General features: G+C 42.9%; 1 protein-coding gene and 1 long non-coding RNA gene across 2 annotated transcripts in view; one reads left to right on the top strand and one right to left on the bottom strand.

Annotated features, from left to right (window-relative positions):
* Nucleotides 1–10,000, bottom strand: part of FAM117B (family with sequence similarity 117 member B) — a 31,526-nt gene extending 21,526 nt beyond the window's left edge. The window contains exons 1-2 of the mRNA XM_049804906.1: nucleotides 9,202–10,000; nucleotides 1,283–1,434 (exon numbers count right to left, since the gene is read on the bottom strand). Of these exons, the coding sequence (XP_049660863.1) occupies nucleotides 1,283–1,434; nucleotides 9,202–9,823 (774 nt within the window). The 5' untranslated portion in view covers nucleotides 9,824–10,000. The remainder of the gene's footprint in view (nucleotides 1–1,282; nucleotides 1,435–9,201) is intronic.
* Nucleotides 10,001–10,543: 543 nt separating this feature from the next.
* Nucleotides 10,544–21,517, top strand: LOC126037771 (uncharacterized). The gene is made up of 2 exons (XR_007505810.1): nucleotides 10,544–10,668; nucleotides 20,310–21,517. It is a non-coding gene; the product is annotated as an uncharacterized LOC126037771 (long non-coding RNA).
* The last annotated feature ends 5,814 nt before the right edge of the window (nucleotides 21,518–27,331 follow it).

Raw genomic sequence — 27,331 nt, 5'->3', positions numbered from 1 at the left:
CTACACAGAGAACTTCTTCCTCAGCTCTCCTATCTTCACCAGTTTCTATTTCCACCTTATCCACATGGGCATATTCACCTACAAAACACCTTACTGTTCTACTGACCTTCTCTTTGAATCGTGGTCCTTTCTTCAAAATGTTGTGGGTCTTGAGAAGACCATACAGTAACAATCAACACTGCAGGCATCCATCTGCTCAACATCCTACACATCTGAGTAGACAGCGCACAAACCTACATGGCCACATTTTTGTTATTGTTACCAAACCTAAGGCAAGCTCAAACTCAAGTATGTCCCACATGCTGTCAGTTTCTCTTCCAACTGCATTTTGCTTATATTCTTTGGAATAGGTGGAGATCTGCTGTTGAAACCATGCTCTAGGAATAGGGATTTAAAATCTGGTATGTTTGGCTCTTTCACTCTACAAGTTAGAGAAATCCACAGCTAAACTGCATCTACAGAAGGAGAAACGAAACACTGGGATATTTTATGGAAAAATCCATCTTTAATCACTTCTGCATATAGTAGGATACCATGTAACAACAGCTCCCTTTAAGGGGAATGATAAAACAATTGTCATAAGCGTGTAACTCTTGTAACACCAGTTTCGTTCAACTGTTGGTTCTGTCTTTACAGGTGGCATAGGACAGAACCATTAAAAGCTTGTGAAATTTTGTCAAGCTGTTGAAGTTGATTGGCAAATCACGTACTTTTTTAATACTCTCCAGTTGACCTAAATTTGAACATCATTCACAGTTCAATGAGTCAGGTCTTCAATGTATATGATTCTATACTGGGTGCATAGATCCCATGTGAACACTAAAGGCATTTTACAATCAGAGGATGAACAGTCTATCACAGAAAAGGCTACAATAACTTTTATACAGGCACTACAGAAGCTTTTTTATTCAGCTTTAAGACAGGCATACATATAAGGAGTCACTAAGTTCTCTTGTACACATTTAAACTAAATAGTACTTAACACCAGTGCAATCTAGTGTACTGCACACTGGAATAACAATGAGAAAACAGATATGCAATACACTACTGTTTTTCTGAGGCAAGAAGAAAGTGGAACTCTTACAGATATTACAGTTCACAGCCTTTTCTTAGAATGCAAATAATTCACATATGTAATAGCAAAGGTAGGATTCCTGCAATTGGAAAGCAAATAGGAACTTGCAAGCAAGAAAGCTAAAGTGAATGTTTTCAAGGGAAAAGCTTCTTACATTTAAATCCTGTCTTCACATTTAAATACTCTGAAGACAAAAATCTGTCCTACCTGTGTAGCTTTGTCTCTCATACATGGAGCAGCTTGTCCATGATTATCACGAGGCCACTGTCCAGCAAGGTATGGAGCCGCAAGCGTATCCAATGAGGAAGTCCGGCGAATAATACTGGAAGGGCTTGATGAAGGTGGTCTTGATTTGTCAGCTGGAATAAGAACACTTGATTAGAAAGAAAGCAAGACAGAGACCTTAATTATTTTAATTGTCTACAAGAAATCATATCAAATTGGAACTACTATGTTATTACATATACAACAAGATACTTTTAATACAGGAATTAAGTTTGCTTTTCCAGGCTCAATTCAGTTTTAATAAGCAATGAAATGTGTTTTTATGGTTTCCTTAAAAATACCCTTATGCCACAAATGTTGCATTGGTACTCATACACCACCATTTATTCCCCCAAAAGGTTCAACAGTCACTGGATTTTTAAATGATGAAGGCTTGGAAGAAATAAATAGTTTCCTCATACATAAAGGCTGACAAAAAAAATCTGTGCTGAACTTTTTCAATTTAATGTCCTGTTTAGAGTTCATCCCACCAGCCCTTTACCCTTCACCTAATTTAATTCAAGGGACACTATAAACGGACATGTTTTATTAACCACCCAGTATACAATACATGGCAGATTCATGAAGAGTTATGTCTAACCCTTAGATCCAGAAGTCAAGTTTGATAAGGTAATGATTTACTTTTTAGAAGATAATCAAGACATCTCCTCCCTTTACATGCTACTTGGTAACTACATTCATATTTGCCTGACACTACACCTTCTGCAAAATGTCATTCTTAGTGTTTACACTGATATCACTTTTCAGAACAATTTAGGTACTAACAGGAACCCTTGATGAAAAAAGTTACATATAACAAGCACAGGAAGTAACATGAGAAGGAAGAATATGGTTAAAAACAAAAATTTGCATCTATCCCATCTGTCAATGATATCTTAAAGTGGCAGTAAAAGACTACACTGCAAGCTAGTAAGTGTAAACACTGTGACGAAAGGTTCCTCAAAATAGTATTTTGACGTTTGTTACATTAAAGAGACCAACAAGCAGGAAAGACCCAGGGTTTAGATATACATACATGCTCATACATTATTTGTTACTAGCTATTCTAGATGTAAAATCCAGAGATGACAATGATCAAAGCTTACTATCAATTCATCTAGTCCCCACAGAATTATACCAGAAAGAATCTTGTATTAGTATTACCTGTAACAAATACAAAGGCCTAAAACAAGTGGCTAGAACACAGCAAACAAGATACAGAGATCAGATGGAAGCTTTACAAGGGCACTAGAAAAACTCAGTCATATGTCCTTCCTGACTGTGCCTTAGGATGAATTCTGTACTAGAAGTATAAATAACACAGCAATTTGGATTCTACATAAACTCATTTATGGGCAAAAGAAGTTGTGCCTGATTAGTGCCTGACTGCTAGTCAGAAAATAAAACCACTGCCATCAGAAGTCCAGGATTCAATTTCTAAGCTGTTTCAATCTACTAAAGGTACATAAATATTAATAAAACCTATTAGGTATAGAATTCAGTGGTGTGGACAACATCTTAGTCTCATAGAACACCAGTCTTTGAAATTTAAGTCTAGTGACATTCTATACTAAATATCCTCATGCAAATTTTGCATTAGAAACGTACACATTGAAAGTGTGGAAAATATTTCAATTCAACTATAAGGAAATAATTATTAGCACTATAATCAGCCACGTTCACATAAAGCAGTCCAGAAACCTCATCTGGTTTATTATTTCTACTAGTACCAACAATGATAAAATCTTACTACTGAGCTTACAGCAGATCTGCTCTCAGGGAGTTGCAGCAAAGCTCAGTTTTGGAGTTACCAGGCACTTAAGACCCCTGTATCAAAGAAATTCTCTGACTACTACTACCACCATACAGCATACTGCTTGTATCTGTTTGTATCAGGAGATTTCAAAACGATTCGTTTTGTCTGTACCATGGGAGAATGTGGCATGCTAATGCAACGTGTCATTCCTTACAAATTACAACTGCTTCCAAAGTTATATCGAACATGTTATCTGTCTCAGAAGCAACTGCCATACTCTCCCTATTTATTTTTCTTCCGAATTATTATTCTTCCTCTTCAAGAAGCTTCTCTCTTTTTATCAAGGGGAAACAAAGGACGTGAAAAAAAAATAATTAAAAATCAGGAAGTGTATGTAGTCAGTCACATCATCTGCAAAACCACCGCAGCGGACAGCTTCAAAACTGAGGCAGCAGAAATTATTACCCTCTCTCCTCCCCCACAAAAAAAGCGGAAAGAATATTTTGCTAGGCAAATGGAGAGAATGAAAACTGAAGAGCCTGTTTACTATTTAAGTTTAAGGGAAGCTGCTCATTTCAAGGCACAAAGCCTGGAAGTATTCTCTTTTCCTCAAATTTAAAAAGTCTTTCAAGGAATTCTGTTTTCAAATTACTTTTATTTAGATGGGGCAAGGATGTTTGGATTCATTTTTACTTACTTTTCCACCTTCACAACACATCTTAATACAAATTGCCAAAGTCCACTACACAATTCCCCTTGCTGTTTCAAAACACTTCAATGGGAACATATACAATGTTTTTATTGCACTTTCCTCTACAATACTTGAAGCAAGTGTTCAGCTGCTATTTTTCCTTGATGTGACCTACATAACAAGAGATCTGCCTCCATAGAGATAACAGTTACAACAGCTGTGGCTGATGAAAAACAATGGAGCTGTTTCATCAAATAGACACTTCTTAAATATTAGATCTGTTTTAATTGGCATGATTATCTCTTTAAACCAGTATTTGTGATAAATATCAACCCTCCTATCCATCCACTGCTAGTCTACACCTATTTAGAAACAAAGTCTTTCTGCAATCTGGCTTCAAACAAAGCAAAATAATAGAACAAAATATAAACAGAACATACACAATACAAATCAACAAAGTCCATAATGTGGGAAAATAACAAGCAAGTTGCCATGTCTTCACAAGTCATTGCAGTACAAGTGACTGACTGAAGTTGCTACAGGTAAACCAGTATCACACTATCTATTGCAACTGTGAAGTCGGACACCTCCAAAAGCAATTCAAGCTAAGACAGTCTAACAATGTGACTGAAGAGCAAAACTGAACAAATATAGATGCTTACCAATAACTAAACTGAAAGGTAGGAAAGAGAGTGCTGACTTGGAGGGCTCTTAACATACAAGTCCTACAACTGCAGTTACAACTGAAAAAGAAAATTACAGTGTGAAACACGTCCCTGTGAATTGGATACCTCATGAGAAAATTGCTGTATGTAAAAGAAAAGAAGGAAAGAAAGAGGGAAGGTCTTGCACATAAATAAGTCCTAAGAGACAAAACAGTCTGAAAAATCATGTTTCAATTCTTCAGGAGAAGTTCAGAACTGTTGTTAGACCTGCAAAATAAGGATTACTGCTGAAGTGCAACTTGAAGATTGATTTTCAGTCCTGTTGATATCTTTCTACATATTTGAAATTGAAGTTTTGAGGAGGGAAAATAAAAACTCCAAAGAAACATCTTCTAACAGACACCCTGGGAAAAAAAAACAAAACTAGCAAGCAGCAAAAAGAGCCCCTGGAAAAGCATGGGACACCACTAACCTCATAAAATTCCCTGACAGAGTTCTAATTGAAGCTTTTTATACAGGTAGGATATCCAAAAAAGTGAGAAAGAGTGAGACCAACAAGCTTCTCTGGCATCTAGGCATACAGTTGACCTTTTTGTTCTGTTTTGGTCAGCCTTTTCCTCAGAAAGGACATTCATGGCATCCCTCCCATGCACAGCTGTCTTTTCCCAAAAATTCATACAAACACAACCGATCTCGGGGGCTTCACCTACTTTTTAGGTTCCATTGAAAGTATTCAACAGGCTCAGACAGTATTAAAAACAGGCACACAGCACAACCATGTATATTCCCTTTGGAAGACAATCTTGGCTATTATCTTCACATAAATGTGAAAGAACTACTCACGCTTTTGCTTCTAGTAATTCAAAATAATCCCTTGGTAGGAGAATGACTGAATTAATGTTGTTTTACAAAAACAAACCTCAGAAAGCCCAAGAAGTTAAAGTTACTTAATTCTAGTGAATTGAAACATTTTTAATCCAAACAAGCTCCCCTGAAGTGTTGGCCACAAGAAACTCAAAGTGTGATGCTGCAAAAATGAATTAACTTTCTTTATACCTACCATTTGTTAAACAGCTTAGGTAAGCAAAGCAGCCATATAATGGTACACAAAGCCTTCTGTCCTATAGTAATATCTTTTATAACTACTGCAAAACCTTGGTAATTCATGTTGACAGGTCTGCAGCTATTATTGTGTCACTCACCAAAGTCTTAAAACTAAATAAATTCTACGGTGAAATATAAGAGTATTATGGAGTTCTGTTCCTTCTCCCTATCCCAAGAAGGGGTTCCCATCTGAACTCTTTAAGACTTTCCAATATGCTAGTATAACAATTTTCATCATTTCTTTTCATACAAGTATGCTTCAATATTACTCTTCCATACACTATTCTAAATAATTAAAGGCCAATGTAGTTCCAGATAAAACTAACCAATTTTTCTCCTTTATTTTCAGAGTGACTGTAAATGTCCAATACAGTCAACTGGAACACACCAGAAAGTTCAGCATCCAGTAGAGAAATCTCTCACAACCTCAAGGTACCTGAAAGGGTCAGTAAACAACTGATACAGCTCTGGTCTTGACCTTCTTGTTTACACAGCCTGGTGCATTATAACATTTTTGGAGTTGAACAGTTGAACTCTTCTGAGAAGATGTGTTTTATATAAGAACATAACAGGACAGCATTTGATCTTTACTCAGTAGATAAACCAAGATAAAAATAACAGTAAAGGTAGAGTAGACACATTATCTCATTTTGCAACAGTCTACTAGTAGGTCAAAACAACTTCCTCTAACAGGGGTGGTTTGCAGACAAGTAAAGAGGGTGTATGTGGAAACTGAACCAAAACTGGAGATTGCAGGACAGACCTCACAGTGTAGAAAAGAGGCCACACCAGTGATGCTAAGGACAGAGCACATCAACATGCAAGTAGAAGCTGAAGTCTGTAAAATAAGTGCTAGAGACTGCAGGGAGGGAAAGTAAAAGATGAAAACCGGGTAGTAGGAAGATCTAGGCTCTTGGTCATATTTAGAAGGGAAGCAGCAAGAAAAGCACAGAAATTTAGAAACTGTGCCATAGAATCTTTCGGTTTGTAATTATCCCATCATCAACAGAAAATTCAGTTAAGTATTTCCAACGTTTAGTTGCCATTTGGTTCAGAAAACAAAACAATCAAATAAACACACCCCCCCACACACACACAAGGAACTCCACCACCAAAAAAAACCCAAAAGAAGCTATTAAGTCACATTTGTAAATTCACAAGTTGGGGTTCTCAAGCATTAAGCAGGTTGATGAAAACTATGTTCAAAACTATTCAACTGCTTCCCAGAAAAGAAAATCTGAAAAACATTTAATTGAGTCTAAAATATACAACTTACAGAACCAGTATTGAAGTTCAGAAGAAGCTATCATTTGTCTAACCTCAAGGTTCATTTTAATCTAGAAAAACAGGGCTGCAGCTGTAGGAATGAGCAAAAGCCATTATCAACTGAAAACAAGAAACAGGAAAACCCAAGTTATTCTGCAGTAGATTCTGACTGATACCCTGAAGTGGCCTGCATGGCTTCACAACTAGTAGCCTCATTAGCAAAAGAAGTTCCACTTCCATGTTCTCAGCTACCACTAAGTTTTCTCATCTAGATGAAGAAAAAATTGAAGTCAGCTCTGTCTCTATCAAGCACTGGACTATACAATACAAATGTTAAGCAATATTAAACAGGTTTATTCTGCATTTTGGGCCAATACAAGTACTGTTCAGGAATTTAAACACAAGGAAGCAATTAAACAGACACTACTCTCCTGTTTTCACACATCTTGTAAAAAGCTAGTGAAGCTATCTTAACACAGTAGAGCAATCAGATGACTTGTTTCTTTCTATATGCCAATTCTTAGATCCAGTAAAGAAGTTAGCGTGGTTTCAACAGGCTTCTATGCAACAATCTGAAGACGGTGCAATTTTTCCACCCTAAGTGGTCTGACACATGCCTTTACAAACAGCTTTTGAACCAGGGTCTCAAGGCTAGCCATCCTGTTCCTCATTCTCCAGGCCAGGAGATTGCATCTTGGGCAAGAGTTTCTATAAAGTTCACAGGAAGAAGATAGGATTTTGTGATGCATATAAAGTCTTTCAGATTACTGATTAACAAGAATCTCAAATGAAGAATACACACATTCCTCAATCCAAAGCCTCAGAATATAACCTTAAAAAACCCCACATTACTTTTATCTGGAAAGTAGAAAATCTAATTCAGAACCTAAATGCCTCTGTGAGACTGCTCTCTCACTTTGCAGGCAAGCAGGCATACGGTAACCTTGAAGGGGCATGTCTGAATTAAAAAAAAAAAAAAGTAAAATTAAGTCACACAGACATTAGCTTAAGTACTGTACCAATTGGTTATGACTGTCAAATTTGGCAGCATCATTCCTCAAGAGCCAGGACAGAAAAAAAGAAAAAACCCAACACAGTAATCTGCTTATTATAACCATTATTTTAGAATGGGGGAGCAACATTAGGAGAAGCAGAAGTGTTAAAGGGAATCATGTCAGTCCTAGATTTCTGCAGATACACTTCTGCATATTAGTCAACTTTATTGTGTAGATTCCCACACCCAATTTAATGAAAAAGAGAAGCTGTAAGCTTTGATATCTCAAAAGTCAGAGATTTGTACGGATTTGAGGACTTTTAACACAAAGCCTCACTCACGCATTTTTGAATAAACTTTTATCTCAAGAAACAGGACTTACATATGTAAGCCTCTATTATCCTGAACCAAAGATGCCACATATTGCTTAAATTTCAGCGTTCCCAGTAGATATGTTTTAATTACTCAAAAACATTAAAAAGCAGTTTGCTACGAAATGTGTGCCGTTCCCACGCTATTTTCTACCTTCGCTGTAACACAAGCTTGTCATCACTCAAGTTCACGCATCCTTCTGCAGGGTTCACGTTGAAAGTAACTACTATGAGAGACACTGAATACTTTTTTCCTACATCTCTGTGTAATGCCCACAGTGCTAGCTAATCAATCGCAAGCTTGTGGACACTGTTTGGATCAAGAATACGTACTGTCTGGCACGAGACGCACAGGAAGGGGAGAAGATGTGAAGGCTTCACAACAGCCCCCAAACACCAAATTCACCTTAAACTTGTACCGAAATATCTTAAGTACACCTACACCACTGACTCTCATCTGGAAACCTCTGGTAGTGCTCGCGGAAGTGCCACAGGAGCAGCTACAATTCCCCACATGGCGCGCTTGGCTTCCTCCGTCCCTCTTCTAAAAGCCAGGAAGCAAGAGAGCAGCAACAAAAGCCGCAAGCCCTTCAACACATAACACGCTCCACACGTGCTGCCGCCCGCCAGAGAAGGATCAGAACGGGCACAAGCCTGGGCACAGCCCCTGTCCCCACCTCTCCCCCGGGAGCACGGCGCGCTCGGAGGCACGCCACCGGCCGCAGAGCACCGCCGATCCCAGCCCTCCCGCCCCGCAAAGGGCTGGCCGAAACCCGGCCACGCCGAGCCGCCTCGCCCAGCCGCCCGGCAAGTGTCCTTTGCCGCTGGGTCCGGCCGGCCGCCGGCGACCGCCGGGACCCGGTCCCGATCCCGATCCCGTCCCCCCAGGCGGCCTGGCCGCCCGCCTCCCCAGTTCCCCTCAGGCAACGGGGTAGCGGCCGCTACCCCCGCGCCGGTCGTAACGGCCGGGCGGTCAGCAGGTGCGCGGCGCGGGCCGTCTGACAGGAGCGCTCACCTTTGCAGACGGGGGAGCTGGGGCTCTTCCTCTCCGGGGAGCTCCTGCCTCGCTCCGGCGAGTGCCGCCGGTGCCGGACCCTGCCCGCCGCTGTAGCGCTGCCCTCCGGCAGCGGAGGCACCGGAGAAGAGCAAGGCGAGGGCCCGCAGCCCGGCGGCGGCGGGGGAGGAGGCGGCGGTAGGTGGTGGGGTCGCGGGGGGCTCCCCCGCGCCCCGCCGGCACGCGTGGGGCTGCCCCGCGAGGAGGCGACGGCGGCGGCCGCCGAGGCGGCGGCGGCGCCGCTTCCCCCTCCCCCCGGCGTCTGCGTGGCCGTGGCGGGGCCGCCGCGCCCGCCGTTGGCGCTGCCGGTGGGCGCCGCGCGCGTGGGGCTGATGCTGCGCGAGGCGGGCGCCGCGCGTGGGAGACCCCCGCCCGGGGCGCTCGCGCCGCCGCCGCTCCTCGTGGGGCTGCCATGTTGCTGCTGCTGCTGCTGCTGCTGCTTGAGCTGGAAGGGCACCGTGGCCCGCATGGGCTGGAGGCGGCTGCTCGCTCCTGCTCCGCCACCCGCCGCCGCCGCGCCCCCCCCTCCCAGGGAGGTGGCCGGGGTCGGGGAGCCGTTTCGCCTCACGCGCTGGTGGGACATTGTCCGCTGGGAGCCCGGGCTGGCGGAAGACCGTCGGTGGCGGAGAAGGAGGGGGAAGGCACGAGACGCGGGCAGGTCTTCGCGGGGGTCCGACGCCTCAGGCGGCGGCGACCCCGTCCCCAGCCCGGGGCGACCCGCGCTGCCGCCGCAGCCTCCGTGCACCTCATCAACAATAGTGCCCCGGCCGCCCGCCCCGCCCCCCGCGCCCTCCCATTGGGCGCGCCGCCGCTCGGCTCGCGCAGCTACGGCGCGCCCATTGGCTGCGGAGCGCGCTCCTGAGTGGCCGAGCCTGCGCGGGGAAGGGGGAGGGGGCAGCGCTTAAAGCAACACGCGGCCCCCCCCCCCCCTCCCCTCCCCCCCCCCCCGCCGGCGGGGGCCCCGCGCTGCCCGCGGCGCGTGCGGCGGGCGGCGGGCAGCGGCACTGCGGGGCCGGGCCGGGCGTGGAGCGGGGCCCGGGCCGCAGCTCCGACCCCCGGTGTCCCCGGGGCCAAGGAGGGCCGCGGTCCTGCCCCCGAGCGGCCAGGCGAGCGCAGGACGCGCTGGTGGGGGTCCGTGGGGCCGGCTGCGGCCGCAGCGCCGGGGCCGGGCGCGGTGTCCGCTGTCCCGGGGAAAGCCTGGAAGCCGGCCGGGGTGGCGGCCGCGGGTTACGCCGGTGCCGTGGCCGGAGCCAAACGCGGCACACCTCCTCTGGGAGCCCGCCCCAAGGAAAGGGCCGTGCGTGAGAAGTAGGGCTGCTCCGGCGTTCTTGGCTCTGAAGGCGCCACGCGGGAGGACGGGGGGCTCAGCAGCGGTTTATCCAATCGCAGCGCCGCCGGCGTAGCGTTGCCGGTGATGGCACCAGATAGGTGGGCAATATCCGGGCAGACTTGACCCCCTTTTCCCTTAATTGCTGTGCTTACTCTTCGCCATTAGATCAGTTGCGTCTTCACTGCGGTCTGTTGAAAACGCTTGGTAACGGCCGGCATCCTCTTGGCCTCGTCTGTACGGTGGAGAAGTGAACGCAGGCGTGAAATGGGCCCTAGTTCATGCGTTTGGATTATTTAGATGCAAGGTAAACACGCTTTAGCACCTTCAAGACATGACGGAATCGAGAAGTCTTCTCTCTGTCGTTGTTGCAAGTGCCTGGTCTGGGCTACCAGAACTCACCCAAATTCTTTCCAATATCGCTCTACAAGTCGCATGTTGCAGTTGAATACCATCGCTGTGATACAAATGGTGTGACAACAAACTACCGTTCTCTCTTTTCTTCAGCTTGGTTGTGCTTGGGCTTGGGTTTTTTCTCTCCTTCTTTCTCCTTTTCTTTTTGCGATTGAAGCCTACTTCACTTAAAAAGCCCCAACTTCCCCTTTGAAGAGCTCCATCCTTGTGGCTGACAAGTTTAACAAACCCGAAAAGCAAGACTGTGCACAGGCCCTTCTTAAGGATGCCTGGACACTGGTCTACCTAAAGCCTTGAAGGTTAAAGCTCTTGTCAGAGTCAAGAGCTTTTTATGAGAAACCAGACTGGCAAAAGAGAACAGGACGGATATGTTTCTCCTGATGAGGTTACGAAGTTAGCTCTTGCATTCTGGATTAATTAAATTTCTGTTGAAGGACATTATGCTTGCTCACAGGTACTGTAGCTACTGGCAATATGGCCTGCAGGATAGCTGGGTGGGTCAACCAAAACTGGCTACAAGAGGCTGTGCCCAGTCTTGAGAATTATCCTGGTCTGCCCCTGGAAGTGCCTATGTCAAGGGAAGGCACCAGAAGCCTGGCAGATCACCATCAGTCCTATCGTATCCCTTTCTTAAAGCGTGCAATTTACTTAAGTCACCTTATAAATTACACACATAGGGCCACTTCCCAGTCCTTTTCTTGTAGCCGTCACAAGCACTGCTGGTACAATGTGGCAAAACATCAAAATCCCAGATAACCCGCTTAATTAGTGAAATATCTGGGAGACGGTGCTCTCCTTACCAGGAATGGCTGAGAGGCAGGCTACAGGATGGGCTGTGTACTGCCAGCACTGGAGGTGAAGGGATCTCGTAATTCCCTTGGTGACTCCATGTATATATTGAAAAAGAGAACCTGAGCTACATAGTGCTCCACAGGTAAATGCCCAGAAGGTGGAAAACCAGCATCCCGGCACGTCTGAAGAAATAAATGGAACCTGTCTGCTGCTTTGTTGGCAGCCCAGGACAGCGTACGGTTATCCTAAAGCAGGTTAACCTATGCAGCATTTATTTCACCTCTTTGCTGCAATTTTCAGTCAAGAGCAGAAGATGCAATCCTCCTTGCGGTTCTTGCTGCTGTGACAGTACCCGCAGCCAGTGCCAGTACAGCTGCTCAGCAGGCTTTCATCCCTTGGACAGCTTACCCTCCCCAGAAATACTGGAGTTGTTTGGAAACAGCGCGCCATAAAGATATTTTTCGGGCATAAAATATTCTGAACACATTATAGTTCCTGTTACTGTTTTGAAGAGGCCAAAAATGAAAGGTCTGGATTCATATTTATTTGCTTGATGCACATTATGGAGCCAAGTCACGACTTTGAACGCAGAAGATAACTGTGACAATTATAGTACTTCCCACATTATTGTCACACTGCAAAAATGGCGCTGCTCCACACAGTTGTTACGAGAATATAAAGCAAAGCATTTATGTAGACTGCTCATCAGCAGTTGTATTGCTTTACATGCACTAGATGTGAAAGTTTAACATGTAAAGTCATGTACTGAGACCTAATCAACCACCATGTACTTCATACATTAATTTGTTTAAACTGTAACAAATGTGTTACAACAGGATCTTACTCCTACACCTTATGGAAATAATGGAAACAACTAAAGCAGGATTATGAATTACTTGAAAATAGTTTTGAAACTTTTTTTTTTTTTAATTACACAGAAAACCCCGAAACAAAACCCCAGCCCTGAACAACTTGGATCCAGATGCCCCCCAGACTCTCCTTGTAATTCATGCCTCCCAAGCTCTGGGTTTTGTTTCAGCTGTCACACTCCTTACTGCCTTCAGACTTTGCCAAATGCTGTCCAGGCCAACTTTGGACAACACATTTCGTACAGTGTCACGTGGAACCTTTAGGCTGGGGTTTCTTCACATCCGTGATGCTCTTACTCTGGCCATAACACCTAATGGAATGGTGCCAACAGTGATCCAAAAAATAGGAATGAAACCCATTGTCGTCACAGAAGCTGTGAGCCTTCTACCAGTATCCCCTGAACCAGCCTTTTAGTGACCTCAGTCACTTCACTGACTCCAAACTCACTGGAGTCATGCGTGATCCCACCTACACAGGATCCACCTCTGCATCTTCAGCTCCTCTCTACCTGCTGCTTTAACCGACCCATTGGCCTGCACAAGCTGAACAGATACTGGTATGCTCACATACCACGCTGAAATGCAGCCCCTGGGAGGTGATGAGCACTCCCAACTCCCACCGACTTGGAGGCATTCAGCCCCTAACCAGGGGCCTGCCAAAATGTACTGCTTTGTAGTCATTGCTTGGAGATTAAATCTAGGTATTGCAGACCTCCTCTTACATGCAAGGTGTTAGTTCCTTCTTAAAATATGGTGTGTAGTAAAAGCTGCAGATATAAACAAATCAGTCCGAACGTTGGAAGCATGTCAAGAGTGCCCTCAAAGGCAGACTGATAAAACACACAGAGCTGCATGAACCGATCTGCAACCTGCTGAAAACAGGGATGTAAACAAGTCAGGGAAGTGGTCAAAATAGTAACCCTGAATGAAAAGCAGAGAAACAAGGGTCAAAGAGGTTTAACTAAGTTCATAGGCCCAAATCCCACTGTACAGTTATCAAAACAACCGATACATAGGGAGTTTTGTTGTACTAAGGACTGAAAGTTTATGGTAGAACCACTCACTGCTCACAGTAATATGTATGAAAAATGTTAAAAAATAATAGTAATAATAGAAAACCATATGGAAAATGACTGTGCTCCAAGTAGCTTCAAATATGTTCTTGTCTTATTCCAAAATTAAGTTAATGCAAAGCAGCACACATAAGGGAGCAATCTACTGCCTGAAATTGTTTTTTTACCTACAGTTGTTGCAAGCAATATTGAAGGTTGAAAGGCTAAAGATTCTGGGAGTCTAATCTAAGCATTAGATTATGCCCCAGGTTATTTCCTTGCATTTCTCATCTCTCCCCTGCAGAGTGAGTTTGGTTTGCTTGTTTATGTGGGTGTTCAACATCAACAGGAGGAAAAGACATTTAAAAAAATAGGACAAATGTAATAGAATTTGCTTCACACAAAACCTGTAAGATGCTAGTTAATATTCCAGAATATCTGGGGGGATTTGAGGAGGCAAGCAGATTGAAATAAGGTATTAAGATTAAAACAATAAAAACAACAGATGGGACCTTGGACGTAAATCAAACTACATGCGATAAGCAAAATACAACTTAAAGCAAAATGTGCTCCTGCCACATTTTTTGAAGTACAATCTTCAAGAAAAGTTGTCGTATAAATAACATCCTGAGGCTTCAGTGCCTCGCTGGCGTTAAGATAATACATTTTTGACAAACAAACCCTGTTCCTCAATGCAACACTTAACTGCATGCTTGAGAGATGTTCTTACTGCGCGTTCATGGCACACATAATTACCTGGTAGAAGTATGAGGTTAATTTCTTTAGCAGCCAGCGCTAAGTTCACGTACATGTGACAGAGAGATACACACATAGAGATAAATTTTCTGAACACGTTAAATGACGGCAGCAACACTAAGCAATAACCTTGTTGTGAGTGTCCAGCTGCTGAAGGAGAGGCGCAAATGGAGTTAAGCTTGGTTCACCAACATGAGCTCTCTCCAGCTGAGAGTGACCGCAACTGTTCTTGGGTTCTGTTGAGGGAGGAGAATGAGCAGCAGAAAAAGCATGCTGTCCGCCGCATTTCTGAATCTTTGGTTTTGGTAACATTAGAGAGAAGTGGCCTAGTTCATTTAAGCAAGACACAGTTTAATCTCCCCCAGGTGTCCTGCAAGAAAGATGCTGAGTGATAATTTGCACATAATTCTTCCCCTCCAACAATAAAACTTTCCTTCCTTTTAGGAAGCAAGTAATTTTTCTTTAAAATTATCTTCCAAAAACTTTATAGTTTTAGCACATATTTACAGAGCTTGGAAATATAATACAGAGATCTGTCTGTATTTGTGTTGTATATAGAGATGTAACATGTTTCTGTATTTCTAGTCTCAGGGCAGAAGAATGGTTATGAACCACAGCAGGAAACTCTTGATTTACAAACACTAAAGACTGATTGCTCCTACGAGACACCAGCACTATTTGTATTGTGAGTATAATGGAGCTATATACTGTAAAATATTTATTTCAATTGTTGACACTATCAATTAATTTGATAAATGACAATATTTCAATAATGTGTATTTTGTTGCCATATTGTAGGATAATAAACATCCTGTATATAACTGATGAATTGGCATAAAACTATAGACACTCCTCACTTAAGAGAGCAGAGAGTTCACTCCTTCTGATTCAGGCCTACAATCTTGTTTTGCTTCTGTTTGTTTCTGTAACATTTAGAAAAGCTAAAGAGATTGTGAAAAGCATGTTGGCCTGACTTATTCATGCACGGAGAGGCAGTGACAAAACGATTTTGCTTCTCTCTCCGCGTACACATACCAGCCCTGTAGTTAAACTAAGTAACTTCAGCAGAGTGTGTGATGAAGTGGGAGCATGGGATTCTCTGATTTGGGAAAATGTCTACTTAGAAAGAATGGGTCAAGCAGGGTTGTGTTCTGAATCCTTCTTGTATTCAGCCACGGGGTGCAGGGGAGCTTTTAACCACTTTGGTTACACCTCAACCATATGTCAGTTTGTCTCAGTTGTTCCATCCTGTCTTCATGCATAGCACCTCACATTCAGCCTGACTTTGGGAGAGCCGGAGAGCCAGCACTGAGAGAGAGGATGTGATCTTTGAGAAGATGAAGAAAGCAAAGCTAGGCAAAGCCCCAAGCCCCTCTGCTGTTAGCTGCCAAGGCCTCATCCAATGCTCAGCCAGGGTGTCAGGCTCACTCTGCTCAGCGGGAGCATGCAGACATCTCCAGCAGTCGTGGTTGGCATGACTAGGCTGATGCGTTCATAGTGACGAGCCTGCAAGTTGTCTCTTATCCTTGGAGCAGAGACCAGTAAATCCTTGGACTAGGTCTACTTTGGAGTCTTTCCAAAGAAGCCTCAACAGCCTGCCTGAAGCAGCAGGTTTGTGCAGCGGGAGTGGAAGGAAAGTGATGCAGACGTCAGACCCTGATGTGTTGCCTGGCCTCCCTGGACATGCTTGCAACCTGCCTGGCAGCTCACAGAAACCCATTTGCTGCAGGAGAAACCACAGCACAACAGCCGCCCTGAACTGCACGCTGGGCTACGCCTGTCTCCCCCAGGGAGAGGGGCAACTGCCTAAGCACACTTGCCTCATGGCTGCGTGCTGAGGAAAAACTCCATGTGCAAGAGCTGCTGCTCAGCTCTGCCATATGCCAGCACAAGAGCCAGAGGTCTCCCGGCTGGCATCCCACCAGGGGCAGATCATGAACCAACCTGCCCTTCCTCCTGCTTCCCTCCCTCCCTCCCCTAGCAGAGTTCGGTTCCTCTGCCTGCCTCCTGCACCCCAACCCGGAATAGGGGAAGGCTTCCCAAGTCTGCAGCGTGTTGGCTGCTGCTGGTTTGCAACAGAAGAACCTGCGAGCACTTCCTGTGGCTGGCTGCTATACTAGGGTCAACACGATGCCCAGATCAAGCCTTTTTGATACTGCTGCTTGCTTCTCTTCGGCTGCAAATACCTCACGTTTCACTTACGGTCTCAGTTCATGGCTTATGTAAGCAGATGAGGACTTCTGCTTGCCTGTGCCTTAAAAGCACATTTCTATCCCTCATGATCACAGGGCAAAGCTCAAACACATGATTTACTTGCATTCTGGTTTTCTAGAAGCTAACAATAAATAAAATTATCCTGCTTAATAGTGATTTTAAGCCAGCTGTTTCTGAGGCCTGATTCAGAATTTTTAATGGTCCTGCAAGAAAATTCTTGGCGTGCCAACAGAAATGCAGCTTCCCAATAAATACTTTCCACCTCAGCCGAGATCCAGTAAGGCCTCCCTCCTGCAGGAGATTCTCTGGCTACCCATACACGCCTTGGCTGCCCCAGTAAAACTGATGTGTGCAGCAGCCACACCTACCTCATGGACTAGAGTCAGACCTGCAACTTGCTACAATGATTTGTATCAGATCTGATTTTTTAACTAAACCAGAGACCTTGAGATGCTAGAAGTTACTCTTTACAACATACCTGCAGGGCTCAATTATTACCTTTCCAATAAGAGGAAAGGGGGAGAGGGAGAAAGAGGGAGGAAACAGGTATAATTTCAATATTATGTCAGACTGGTAAAACACCAGTCACTGCAAAAAAACACAGCCTAACCATCAGTAACAAAACCAGGAACAGAACACAAACTAATCTCACTTCTTATGCACACAGTTGCATGCGCATAAAAGTGCCTTATGAAAACCATTCTTTCTGGTCATTCTGATTAGGAAATCTGATAGCCTGTGGAATGAACTTCTCGCAAACAAAGGCTGAACTAAGTGATAAAGGAAAGTAAAAAATCCTGTACCGTTCCTAGGAGCTGCTTGCAGGCCTGTTGCAAGCAGTGACACTAGTGAAACGAGCCCTATAACCTCTGTAGCCTCTTTATCACAATGCCCTACACTATCCTTTCCTATCAGCACTTGGCAGGAACAACAAAGAAATAGGGCCAAAGACAAATGCTGAGTCCTACTGTATTGCTGACGCCTGAAACAATTATCGCTAGCCTCCCTTCATGCTCTTTCCCCTTCCTCAAATCCACCTCACGCACTTGAGATGCTTCCCGCTGGCTTTTGCCCATCATCTGCCCAAACCATGCCTGCTCTGTGCCGAGTGTACGTCCTCATTCTCAAAAGGTGCTTGGACCGTGATAGAGGGTCTTGGGAAGCTCCTGTCCTTCCCACCAGGAATTGAAATGCACCTGGATCAGTGTTTCCAACCTTCCTCAATATTTGCATCCTTAACATTTTTCCAGTGCCCGTGCAAGCCCCATCTAGAAATGCTGTTTGCTCAGACACTGCATAGTAAATACAGACTTGCTTTCCTTAATCATCTTCCACAGACCAGCTGTCCTCAGGCAGCGCTATTTGTTGTCTTTGTAAAAGAGGCATGAGTGATCCCCAAAGCATGACTTTGGCTCAGATCACCGTTCGTGGATTTCTCACAGACTTTCCCCCTGGTACTGAGAGCTGAAAGAAGAAGATCCCCTGACATAAAAGCAGAAGACCCGAGCGTGCCATTTAAATTCTAGGAATCAAAACATTTCAACTCCTCTTCGGATGGAGAATGACAACCTTTCAGGCTAACATGAAAAGCTGAATTTATACAGATACAAATGTTTTGGTGCAGTCGAATTTTCCTGCCTGTGGAAAATTAACCTTCTTATCCAATAGAACGTGCTCTGGGTCATGGCAGTGAGCAGATGTCTATAATCTCCTGCACGTGGAGAATTTCCATAACATCAGAATTAGCAAGAAGTAAATGGGGAGAAAAACCCTGAATGGAAACAAATGGAAGACTGACGTGGCTGTGTTCCACAAAGTACATTCTGCAGCTGCATCGCTGCTCTGGAACAAAGGGGAATATAATTATTGTTGTTTTACTTTCATTTCTCATTAGCAAAGCAAAAGCCGAATAAAAGTGGTTGTTATTTCTGCAGGAGAGAGCTGGCCAAGGTGAGTATATGAGGTCACGCAGGGAAATCTACAAGGAGACTATTTCTTAAGCCTAAGTAGCTCGCGCACCCAGTAAAAAATGTATTAATAAAATTCACCAGTAATACTTTTGTTATTGCAGAGCTGAGTCGAGGCTTCTCAGATGCCCTGAGGATAAGACTCAGCCACCCCTGCCGGGGTAGGGCAGGACTTGGCCGCTCTTGGTGTCAGCAAGGAGTGATAATTGCTGGGGACGGGACCGTCCACTTCTTTTGTCACAGCTGCCCCCCCAGCTCCCAGCCCTCCATCCAGAGCACTAGTGAAGGTGGAACAGGCGTGCAGGAACCCTTGTTATTTCTGTGTTGATCAGGTCAGCATCTCTCCCCAGCTTGCTGTAACTCTCCCACCACTTTCTCCCCCACTCCCGAGGCAGAGCTGCCGCGCAGGGCATGGCGGCAGGGAAGAGCTTCACACGGTTCCCCGCACTCCCGGCCCCCACTGACTCTCCCTGGCTACAGCCTCCCGGGAAATCTCTGGACACAAAGAGCTTTGCAGGCCTGTCCTTAAAGCCCCACACGTAGGTAATAAGACCTGGCTAGCCAGCCTCTCTTTCCTGTGAGCTGCTGTTGGTCAGCCATCTTGAGCCAATAGCAAGCCACTGCACGTAAGCACAGTGCTCTCTTTCAGGGAGGGACCTTTTCCTTGTCAATAACTCTCCTAGTCTCCTAATCTTTTTCTGAGGCAGAAACCCCCAAGGTGGCTGCAGATCCAGTCTGGAACAGAGACTGCCTCCTGCTTGCAGGGGAAGCAAGGCTTGTCATGCTCCCTCCCCGTAGCCAGGGGTTTCTATCTAGGTTCATTTGTGGGGCCGAGGTGATGTGCAATACAGGCAGGTGCTCAACCATACACTACTTGCCTCGGTTTGTTGCTTCTCCCTTATTTATGACAGCAAGAAATGAAGCTCCTCACTCTGCCTCCCTTCTGTCTTTGCATTTTGGAGGTAGTTCTTTGGCCACAGAGGTGTAAGACTTGCACCACTTCCTTATTTGCTTGGAAAAATCATCACTGTGGATAGAGAAAAATAATTTAACAAGAAGAGGAGAGATACAAACAACTAAGCAACTGAGGTGCAGGATTTGTCCCACCAAACCGCGTATAACAAAGTGCTGGAAGCAGTGAGGTCCCGTAGTACAGTGTTTGGTGCTTTAAGGTGCAAGATGTGTGTTGCAGCACTGTAGGGCCTGGGATGCTCACGCTACAGAGTTGGTGCTAATGTGGAACCTCTTCCCAAGGCCAAAGCAAACCCAGGAACAGTGGGAGTGAAACTGAAGAAAAGAGTTCACCACTCCGGTGACACGGCATTGAGTTTGGTTGCACTTTGTGTAAGACTTTGCCTCAAAGCCACGGTGACCATTGCCCAAGTGAGCTTGCAGTGTGGCGGTAGCCTGCCGCCAGCCAGCACTGCTCCGTTAGTGCTCCAGAAGGAGAATGAGGAGAACTGAGTTCCCTCCACATGCACAGGCAGAACGGCTGCCTCAGAGCTCAGCGAGCGTTTGCATGGCTAGAAAGGGAAAGAAAGATGGGGCTTGTTTCTTGTTTAAAGGGAAGATTTAGTATTTAGTAATTTCCTTCTGGTCAGGAAAGGAAGGTGAATTAGTGGGGGCGATGCTCAGTTCTCGGGACCATTTTGCATTAATTTCCCTCTGTTCTCCACAGGGACAAGCACCCATGCCCTAAAGCCTCAGCATCCTGCTGCCTGCCGTAGCAGCAACCAGGCCATGGAACACTAACTCCCTCACACTTACCAATAGTCACACAGGAGATGAGAAAGCCAAGATCAAACGAACAGCATCACCAGCGTACGGGTACAGCTTATCTACCATTTGTATGGCGGCGATTCCAGTTAATGGCTCAGCTTCGACTTCCCCACAAGCATGACTGCAAGAAGGGAAACTAGAGGAAGAGCTCTTCACTGCTAAGTAAAAAAATCCCAGACAGCTCCTTTAAAATGAAGTTCTTGCATCGGGAGTTGAAAAACACCAGGAAGCAAAACAAAGCAGACTGCAGTGAAGACCTGTCTCTTCCCAGCACCTTACCTTCAGGAGGCATAGCAGGCAAACTCTTGGGTCAGGCCAGTCAGTGGGGGAAATTTGCAGGGTCCTTCTACTGACTTAATCCATCTCTTCTAGTTCTGTCAGTCAGACAGGACAGCAGCCCTGGGCTGGGAAAGCTCCTGCTTGTAAGAATGCCATGACATTTTCTCCTCATGGGGAGGGGAAAGAGTGCAATAGTTTGTGTGGGAAGGACACGGGGTTGCTATTTTAATTATCCCACCTGCAAAGGTATGTTGCTTGCTGTGTTCCTTCCACATGGCTGGTTGCCATCAATCCTGTGCTCTACTCAAATGCAGCCCAACCAAAAGTGAAGGAGAAAAGCATTTCGTTTAATGCCTCCGTTTTCTTTTTTTTTTTCCTTTTGTTTTTCTGCATTTAAACACTTAACAGACAAGGTGTGACAACAGGCCATGTAAGGCCTACTGCTTTGAAACGCCTACAAAATGGTATTTAGTTGCCAATACAAGCATCTTAACTGGCTGACCAGTGCAAATGGGCAAAAAATAGCAAGCAGAGGCACTGCATTAATGTCGCAACAGCAAGCCCTAATTATTTCACATTATCATCTGATAACAGTCCAGTGTGCAAACTGTCACATGCCTAAGGTGTCTGAAAGTCCTATTCATCCCTCAGTAATGAAGTATTTCCTTATCCTTTAACCAACAAAACACAGCTACAACAGGGGTTTTCCTCTCACTCCTGGGAGCACCGTCTTATTACTCATGGCCCATAATATATGAAAAACCCACAAAAGACTGTGCTTTTTGTCATTAATATGATCTTTAATAAATGGAATAATGCACCATTTTACAGCAAGCCTTTTCTTTTAGACCTAAAGAATAGCCTTTTAAATGTTCTTATCCAATGTCTCTGTATCAATACAATCTCTTTATTTAGGTTTATATATAACAAAGCAATTCTTACAAGTATTCATAGAAAACTCTGTAGTGGCTTTAACAATGTCAGCTTTCATAGTGGCATCCACAGATGATTAAAACCCCAAAATTAGCTTTTTATTTCATACTCACACTGTTCCATGAAACACAACTTATACAGCATAGCAAGGGTATTGGGCAGCTTATACAAAAGAAATAACTGAAAGCAATTATTTATAAATTCATACATGATATTTCCTCAGTCATTTGAGAGAAAAACCAAAAATACCCGTTAACAAAAGGGTTCCGATGAGACTCCATATTCTAGGGTTTCTCCCCCTCTTCCCCAGAAAAGCTCGCTCAGAAAGTAATGCTCTCTTTACAGTCTTTTGTAAGGAAAATGGCAGTTTCACATCTCCTTATTTCAGCTTCTACAGAAGACCAAGCCCTAGAAATCAGTCTTTGCCACGTTCATTTTCCTCTTATACTGCATTCAGGGGGAAAATAATCAACAGTGATTGTAAAATATTATTCCAGCTTATATAAATGTGAATAGAGCACACTTTCCTCTAGAGACAAAAAGCAGACAAGAAACATTACATACAAACCTTTTAAAATACATTTCAACAGTGTGAAAGAGAGAGGAGAGTCACAAATCAGGAAATTCAAAAGTTACAAACAGAAGTCAGCTATAACTTGGACTTGCCTGTTTCTTTGTTCTTGTGACTTTTTACAAGCTACAGAAACATTAACTATTTTCTTTCCTTTTGAATAAACAAGATTGAAGTGTGATACTTCATGATACAGTTCTGAAGCACAAAAAAAGTGAATCAAGTGCTCTAGAAATAAACCTCACACATTTTTGCTCTGTCTTAAAAACAAGTGAATGGGCTAAAAAAATTGACTTTTGTCAGACCTTGAAACTAGGAAGTTATAAAGGCTAATTATTTCTGCTTTAAAATAGTTACCAGGCAAGATGCTATGCCCCTGATGGATGTATGCTCCTGTAATATGACTGCAGAAGCCTGCAAGAGCTTTGAAGAAATCCTTCCTTACTGTGACAGTTACTGTGTCTGTTGAAGCATGACGTATGCATTGAAGTTAACCAACTGAATGACTTGCAAATTTACACAATTGCTGATGAATAGGCTTTTAAAAATATCTGACAATTACATTATAAATTAACGTAACTCCGACTAGTTCCTGCTTATTATGCACATACATGTATTAAACCACAGTGAAAGAAATAGAAATGGCCATAAAAAGTAATGCATATTAGTAACGCACCGCAGCAGCCACTAAATCGGACCTACATGGAGCCCGGATCAACACTAAAGGGCTTTGGTGTAAATGAGCATTTATCTTGAAACCTTCCACTCCCACTCCCACTGGTGCAGTTCCGCTTCCCAACAATAACCACAGCTGCACTGGTACTGACATAGCCTGAACTGAGGCATCGGCTAACACCCCTCAAGACGTAAGTAGCCAGGGTTTGCCCATGTGCTCCCGCGTTCCACCTTAGCTTTCCCAGGGCTAATCCTCCCAAGAAATTTTTAAAACCACTGCCAGCAGAACCCAACCCTCCTTTGCTCATAACCAATGGCAGACTCTTTTGATTTCAACAGCATTTGGCTCAAGCACTAGCCGATTAGATGTCAATTTCCTCAGATACACTTCTGCCAAACATAACTCCCATTGTGATTCACAGGAGTGCCTTATCTGTTATCTGCAGAAGTGAAAGTTCTGCTACCAATTTTAGTCGGTACAGAAGAAACCTCAAAATGGGGAATCTGATTTGTTACTATGTCATATCAAAACTGAACCTACTGGGGGGGGATCAAAAAAAGGGATGTACTTCTACAGCTACAGTTTTATATAACAATATAGAAGCCTAAAATGTAATTGGATTTAATGGACTAGAATGCTATGTTTAAATAGCAACCACATACATAACTATAGCTACTACATAAAAAAGCCTTGTAAAAATTATCAGGTATTAAGTATTCTGGTTATTGATTGATCTTCAGGAGAGGTACCTTAAATTACTCAGCTTCAGACAAATTTTGTCATCTGCATTTCCAGCTTTCTCTCCCTCTTTCTCTCTCATAAATCCATTCCACCTAAACAATCAGTTACAAATCTGTCATGGGAGATCTTGCACTACTGGACTATATGTCACAGTCTGATCCCAATTTTACTGGGATGCACTAAAGACAACTTAAAAATAGCATATGAAAAAAGAACATTATACTTGCTACCAGTGCTACCATCTGATGCTGTAACTCACAGAATTTAATGCTGGAACTCACGTACAACATACATATGCATCTAAATACATACAGAGTTTACATAAAAAAAATATGTATTTGGCTTCACTGCAATATGTATAGCTTTTTCACTGAAGAAAGGCTTGAAGCTGAACAAAAAATAAGTAGCACATTAAAAAAAGGAGGTTAATGTATTTACCTGTTAAAATGGGTAGTGGGAGACCAGACAAAAAAGTTCAAATAATCCAAATTTATGCAAAATACTAAGTCGTCCAGTCTATAATACAACTTTCATAGAGACTAAACAATCCTTTTATTTTTTTTTTTTTCTTCTTTGATAAGCTGCTTCATATTTTCCAATTAGACATCAGGTCATGTATATGCTACTGTGTTCAGCAACTATTATTTTTATGACTTAAAACCGGCCTGTTTCAGCAATGGGAACTGCCATCATTTTTATACAAGTAAAAATTACAGCATAATCAATTTCTCCTGTATTGACTAAATACTTGAATTTGAAAATCCTCCCTAATTAGCCTGGAACTTTCCATAATAACTTTTCAATGGCAGAATGGCTATGATCTTTTGAGTATTTTTCATGAAAGAAAATTATAATCTTAACATACACTTAGTAATGTTATATTAGTGGACTATTTTTTTTTTTACCATTTAAAAAAGGAGTATCATTGGAGCAAAACACACTGAACACGAACTATGGCATATACAATGTATACACATATTTTTAAGTAACAATTCATTATTACTAAATTTGGCCCAATAATCTATTCCATACCAATACAGAACTTCCTTATTCTCCTTTCTGAGGCAGGTAGGATTAAAGATTTCTTTTAGAGAAAGTTGACAGGTGGGAAGATACATACTTTCTAAACATATTTATAAGGTGGAGGGTTTTTTGTTGTTTGTTTCCTGAAACCTGCCAGCATCCATGCATTGGTTTTTGTCCCCAGTGTACTGAGAAAATGAAACTGTGTTGACTTTGAAAATTAGGTAATTTTCTATATGGAAACAAGACACAAATGAAAGGCAGTAAGAAAGCAAAACACAAACAGAAGTGTTCTTTGTTTCTGAGGATATTCTAATGATGACAATATCAATTGGTTTTCTTTTAGATAAGGAATTCCTTTACCTTTAGCTGTGCAAATTAAGTGCATGGTGGAGTTTCAAGAAAGGCATTTTGAATACTAATTGTTTAGCACATGAAACTATAGAGCATTATAAGCAAATTCAGGGGAAGTGTTGCAGATAATCTGACCTGTAAATATCAGTTTTAGAAGAAAATCAATCTATGAGGCATGTCTGTTCAAATGGTTAGAATTCACATTCTAAAAACCATGCTATGTTGGTGAGTATCTCTATTATAAGAAACAGAAAAGAGACAATGCATTAACCTAAGCAACTCTTCTGGCTTCTACTAGCACATCATTTTCTAAAACCAGTAAGATTTTGGATTTTGGCTTATATATACAAACATCACAAATGTTTGCTCTAACATTTTACTTGAATTATACATTATAAATTACCATAGCAAATATTCTACTGTTGCCTATTTGACAGTGGCACAATTCATAGGTATTTACACTATCATTCTATTTTCATTTTGCTATATTTATCTTGTCTGTAATATACATGAGAAACTGATAGAAAATTATCAACTTTCATCCTTTTCTCTTAAAAAAAAAACACCAACCAAACACAAAAAGCCCCACAAAGAAATAGAACACATTTGTTTCCCCTGATTATAGTACATTTATCAACTATCCATGTGTCTGATCCGTAGAATTCTCTCTCTTACATGTATTTTGTTTGGTTAATAAGGATTCCCCATGGTATGAGATACAATTCAATATTATTTAATTTACAGAGAAAGTATTCTGTGGAAATTGGATTATGTGCGATGAGCAAAAAAGGGGCATTGCTAAATTAAGCATTAAAACCAAACTGCTAATCTGATCTCATCTAGCCGTGCAGAATTACAGTATTTTGGTACCTACTTACGAGTTTGTTTTGACTGACCTTTAAAAATAGTTTTTCTCTATTTAATTTATAGGGTATTTTGTGATGAAGTACGTCATTCCATCATGTGACAAATTATATTTATCCACGGTAGATTACAAAGCCAGTACTTTCTACTAATTATAATTCATCCCAAAAGCCTTCCAGCAAGTGATAGAAAGAGATAAAGGAAAAGAAACCATCATGTTTGCTTTACGAATGTTTAAGTAAAACTGCAGAACATTTTCATCTGTTATTAGAATGATTTTGATTGCATTGAGCATAAAAAAGTTGGATTTCTTACAAAGGATTGGCCTGAAAAGAAAGGCTAGAAGACTGGTGCAAATCCGTCTTAGCAGAAAGAAGCAGTAGTCAGAGCAAATAACTTTTCTCTCTCCAGAGTGTTTCAAGTTAGGTAAGTGTCCTAAATATGCTTTTTTCAGCCCACGTTCTGAAACGCTGATGGATGATACATGCAAGGCAAAGCAAAAAGTCACTGGGAAAGGAATGAAGAAACTTCAGTATGCACGATACAGTGATCATCACAAAACAACATACCATACTTCAAATAAGACTCAAAGAAGGCCGAAAGAGAAGAAAACCACAGCCAGCATTATGAACAGAATGCCAAAAATCCTGATTCAGGTCTTGAAACCCAGCTGAGCAACTGGCAGGTTTTCAACATCTGGGATGCAAGATTGCAGCAGATGGGAAGCCAGAGAGTGAATTAAAAGTAAAACCAGAGAAAGGCTGGATTTTTGAAGAAAGGAAATATAACTGTATATTTATACAGGCGGGTAGCAGAATTGAACCTTAGAGACGAAAGGTACTTCTTGAACTGGTGCTTAAAGAACATAGGGAGCCCAAAATGTGTCTCATGGCTTGTATTTCTACAACTACATTTAATCAAAGTCTGGATTTGTAGAGTTATCTCTTGGAGATACCTAGGAGAATCTAAGAAATATTAAGAAGCATTACAAGAGAAAATCATAGCAATCAAGCATAAACAAGGGAGTTTGGGAAACAGCAAGAATCAGATGCAGCAAGGCATATATTATGCTAGTTGTATCACCAGATACAGAAGAACAGGGTTGGCAAAGTTTACCTCAGGGGGGAAAAATAATATAACAGCAAGGAAACAAATGAGCTTGAAAGCACAGAGCATCTGTTTTAGTCAGCTGAAAGGAGACAGGCTGGGGAAGGTGATTGTTTGCTGCCAGTATCCTGCCACAGGAGTTTGGCAGGCTGACTGAAGAGATTTTTCTTTCTCTGAACATCACCAGTTTTCAGATAAAGTGATAAAACTTTACTCAGTACCAAAGACATGTGTTGTAGCTTTGTTTATCTAAATAGTTTTTACTGAAGTGTTTTCAATCAGAAAGAATATTTCTCAGCTGGAAGGATATTTCTTAGACATCCTGACCAATAATGAAATTGATTTTCTTTCAGCAGACAGTAAAAACAATCAT

Source organism: Accipiter gentilis, chromosome 1, assembly GCF_929443795.1.
Source record: "Accipiter gentilis chromosome 1, bAccGen1.1, whole genome shotgun sequence".
Taxonomy (NCBI): Eukaryota; Metazoa; Chordata; class Aves; order Accipitriformes; family Accipitridae; genus Astur; species Astur gentilis.
The sequence above is the reverse complement of the archived record's forward strand: the minus strand, read 5'-3'. Positions and strand labels throughout refer to the sequence as shown.